The 4,483-nt window shown below is 46.0% G+C and overlaps 1 protein-coding gene across 1 annotated transcript; it reads left to right on the top strand.

Annotated features, from left to right (window-relative positions):
- Positions 1-2,886: 2,886 nt before the first annotated feature.
- Positions 2,887-4,213, top strand: RPLP1 (ribosomal protein lateral stalk subunit P1). Its single transcript, XM_080930210.1, has 3 exons — positions 2,887-3,074; positions 3,461-3,535; positions 3,976-4,213. The coding sequence occupies exons 1-3, from the start codon at positions 3,003-3,005 to the stop codon at positions 4,171-4,173; spliced, it is 345 nt and encodes a 114-aa protein (XP_080786336.1). The 5' UTR covers positions 2,887-3,002; the 3' UTR covers positions 4,174-4,213.
- The last annotated feature ends 270 nt before the right edge of the window (positions 4,214-4,483 follow it).

The raw sequence follows: 4,483 nt of genomic DNA, 5'->3' as shown, positions 1-4,483 counted from the left end.
ACGTTGCCTTTTTTATTGTGAATTTTCCAACTGTTCTGAATGTTTTCTAAGGTTTTATAAAAAACAAACAAATGCTGCTATTGATTAGCTGCAAAAAAAAAATGCACTTTAGACATATTTAACAATTAAGACTTTCAAAATAAAGATGGCTGGCCAATGGTAAAACTATTTTAGGAAGATCTTTGGGATTTTGTATGTATATACTCACTCTCTGACCTTTATATATGCCAAAAGCTGAAATAAAGCACTAAGAAGTGCAAAGCTGTGTGGTAGTCGTTCGCTCTGCATGCTCCCACTTCTACAGCCTTCTGTGTGTCTGGGACTCAGTATTTGTGGGCTACAGACCAGAGAAGAGAGGAATATGGCCACGAATGATTGTTGTCTTTATGGGGTATGAAACAGGCAAAGATATCGCTCATGGACCCCACCCGAAGTTATGAGCCAAGCCTGGTATCAAGAGTGCCATGTGTTTGTCTCATCTGAATATACTGTCTTAGCTCCTAGTGGCTAATTTTGGTTGGCAACGTTCTGGGAAGGAAAGTGCTCACAGTCAAGGCCTTGGCGGGAGCTGGGGGTTGGCAGGGTTTCTTTTTCAGTGTGCTCCAGTTTACTCTGTCACTCAGCTCTAAGATGACACATTTCAAGGTGACTACAGAATGTTCTATGACATCTTTCCTGTCCCCTCAATAATGTAGTTCTTGAGCGTGAAGACCAGGACTAGAAGTGCTGCTTGTAGGTTGTTTGCACACCCAGCTTTAACTGAGTTTTCTACAGATTTGTTCTTACCATTCTCACTAGCAGCTCTTCAATCCCCGTCATCCTCTCCTGATGTCAGTTACTTTATATGAGCTAATAGAGATTCTCACTGATTTAATGAGTATTTCTAGATTATAAGCCCTGGGTTTGTTTTCTCAGGATAAAGAGTCCTTGCAATAAAACTACTAAGTAAGTTTGTGGCTGTGTGGGACTTTACGTATCCTTTACAACTTGAAACTTTGGATCTCCCTGCCCATGCCTTTTCTATTTATTTCTCTGTGATGGTAGGGGTGAGTCCAGACCCTCAGTCTGCAGGGTACTTCTACCACCAAAGCCATGTATATTCTTTGGTAGAGCTTTGTTTTGAAGCACCCATTCTACCCTCCCATCACGTTCTTAGCCTGAGCGTGTGCCTACGGCTCTGTTCTAGCCTGCAAACCTATCTGCATTGCCAGTGACACCTAGGGCCAGCATTTCCGCAGGCTGAGACAAGGGTTACCACAAATTCAAGGCCAGCGTGGGTAACTTTCAGACCAGCTTGTTTAGTAAGGTCATGTCAGTCTGAGATGTAGCTGAATGTGGGTGATGGGGTAAACCAGGCCCTGGAGTTTATCCCTAGCACTGCATAAACTGGGTAGGAGTGCACACTTAAAATCAATCCAGGCAAGGGGAGGAAGATCCTACACTCCAAGTTATCCTCAACTACACAGCAAGTTCAAGGCCATCTGGGGTACTTGACACTGTCAGGGATATGTATCTGTGTGAAGACGGGAGGCCATTTTGTCAAATTCTATTGAGATCATGAATAGAATTTTGATTGGAGCTATTATTTGGAGAAAATTATCCATTTTAGTCTTATCTGTGAAAACTATATTGTTCTACTTAGGTTCCTTTTGATAACTTTCATAGCTTCTTTGTGGTGCTGAGCTTAGAATTTTATTAACTAAAGAAACCACTTGGAACTGCTCTTCCAGAGTCCTGAGTTTAATTCCTAGCAACCACATGGTGGCTCACAACCATCTGTAATAATCTGTAATGGGACCTGATGCTGTCTTCTGGTGTGTCTGAAGACAGCTACAGTGTGTGTGTGTGTGTGTGTGTGTGTGTGTGTGTGTGTATATATATATATATATATATATATATATATATATATATATATATATATATATATATATATATATATAATTATTTAAAAGAGAAACCACTTATTGTAGTATGCATGACACTCTAGTTGCAAATTTCTAGCACTGGAACTCAAGGCCACCTCTCCACAAGCTGTACCCTAACCTGACGGTTGTTTTTATTTTTATTTTTTTTAAGTTAATTGTGTATATGAGCACTCGTGGTTTCTATTGCTGAGATAAAGCACCGCACTACAACAGAGGTAAAGGAAAACATTAGTTCTACTGATACTTGTTTTAGATGTCTGCTCATCAAAGTTACTATCCTAGTTTCTAGTTTTCGGGGGGGGGGGTCTTATAATTAGTTGCCGAAATTTATTCCGTGGTCTCCTACCTCCTGTGGGGTTTTTTCCCTCAGCACACCTCGAGTGACACTTTAAAAACGTGTTTACTTTTACGTGTACCTGAGCGCGTCTGCCGATGTCAGATATCTCCTGGAACTTAAGTTCGAGGCACTTTTGGGGGCGCTGCAACTGCCCCTCTGCTTTCTCAATGTAATGAATTAGAGTTTAACCTCGATACACTGCATTTATATGCCATTCCGGACCACCCCCCTCCCCCGTGGTATTTACCTACGTCATCACAGACGCGGTGCTATTCCTGCGGGCACGCCAGGGTGGAGGGGGGGTGACCACGTGACCGGCAGAGCTTAAGGCGGACAGCGACTTTTCAGTGTATTCAAGTCGCGGGAACGCTCCTGCTAGGACTGCAGCGGACTGGACCAGTATGTTTTCCCGGGATCGCTGTCCCTTTAGCCTGCTAAACCCTAAACTGAACACTTAAACTATAAACAAGCCACAAAGACCGGCCGCACCGGAAACCGGACGCGCAAACCCGGAACTGCGTTTTGCAGACACCGTCTCCACTCGGTCTTGGCCCTGCCCCTTCCGCCCCACGTCGGGCATCGATTGGTCGGCGCGGCCCCATAAGAAGCTGCGCGCAGGCGTATATGATCCTTTCCTCAGCTGCCGCCAAGGTGCTCGGTCCTTCCGAGGAAGCTAAGGCCGCGTTGGGGTGAGGCCCTCACTTCATCCGGCGACTAGCACCGTGCCGGCAGTTTGCAACATGGCTTCCGTCTCCGAGCTCGCTTGCATCTACTCCGCCCTCATCCTGCACGACGACGAGGTGACGGTCACGGTAAGTGCGGGGGTTACCGCGGGGCGGCCACGTGTTTCTGCGACGGGCACCCGGCTCCACCCGGACTCCCTCGGACATTCGGGGACGTGGAGGCCTTTGGGGCTCATTCGCTGTTCTCCACGTGCGGTCCAACCTGAGACACGTGAATGGCGGTCCCGAGAGCGCTTGTCTGGCCAAGTGTTTAGAGTGGGTTGTTTTACCTGAGCTTTAGGCCTCGTACTCAGATAGTCAGGCGTGCGGGACTATCTAGTCCTGAGCCAACAACTTGGCTGTTCTTATAAGGTTGGCCTTATCCCAAATAGTGCACATAAGTAGGTATAATTGGGCTCTGTAACTTAGTTTTAGCCTAATTTGGTAGTTCTGACGGATTGCCGTTTGTGTTCCAGGAGGATAAGATCAATGCCCTCATTAAAGCGGCTGGTGTCAATGTTGAACCTTTCTGGCCTGGCTTGTTTGCAAAGGTAAGCTTTGGGTTAGACTTCCACCCGCATTCTTGAGTTTTGGGTCCCCGTTTGTATTTAGTGTGGCTTTTTTATCGGGCCCTGGTTTCTAACACCCCATGATTTGAAGATGAGTTTGGTTGCCTCTTAAGTTTGGACATTTGAGACAGTGAGTTTCTATTTATACAACTAGCTTTATTTCTGTCATGTGGGGGTCAGCCAACTGTTGGGGCTGGCTTCAAGGAGCTTAGAAGTGTTCATCGCTTGGCTCTTTGGGTTATTTAGAACAATTTTCCTATTGGAGGAAGTTCTTTTTTTATATCTAATATAGGACTAGCCTTCATGTATCAGTCTTGAGTATTGGTTTACTGTATCCCAGACACTGGTCTGGGTGAGAAAAACTGGACTGAGTCATTCAATCTTGAGGACAAGACTAACAGACTTCTATATTGTGTTGTTAGGCTCTGGCCAATGTCAACATTGGGAGCCTCATCTGCAATGTAGGGGCTGGTGGGCCGGCTCCCGCAGCAGGAGCCGCTCCTGCTGGTGGTCCTGCTCCATCCGCCGCCGCTGCCCCAGCTGAGGAGAAGAAAGTTGAAGCAAAGAAGGAAGAATCCGAGGAGTCTGAAGATGACATGGGCTTTGGTCTTTTTGACTAAACTGCTTTGTTAACATGTCTAATAAAGAGCTGAACCTGTAGGTGGGCTGGTCTCACTTGTGTACCACAAGACTCATGGTTTCAGAGATGGTAGTAGGTCCCAAAAATGTCAGTGAAGGAGATCAAAGCCCAACGAAAAACTGGTAAGACCCAGTGACAGGCTTGTGACCGTGGTGGAATTGCTACATGGCCCCCACGTGTAGGATAATGGACAGTGTGGGAGGACATAGGCTGTTTTAGTTTGGCTGTTAGTTCCGGCCTTCAAGGTCTGCTCAGTTTGATTCAGTCTACACTTCAGATTTCTGTAATGC

The sequence above is a fragment of the Micromys minutus genome (genome assembly GCF_963924665.1).
Source record: "Micromys minutus genome assembly, chromosome: 16".
NCBI classification, from domain to species: Eukaryota; Metazoa; Chordata; class Mammalia; order Rodentia; family Muridae; genus Micromys; species Micromys minutus.
Note: the sequence above shows the minus strand (reverse complement) of the source record. Positions and strands in the feature narration are given on the sequence as shown.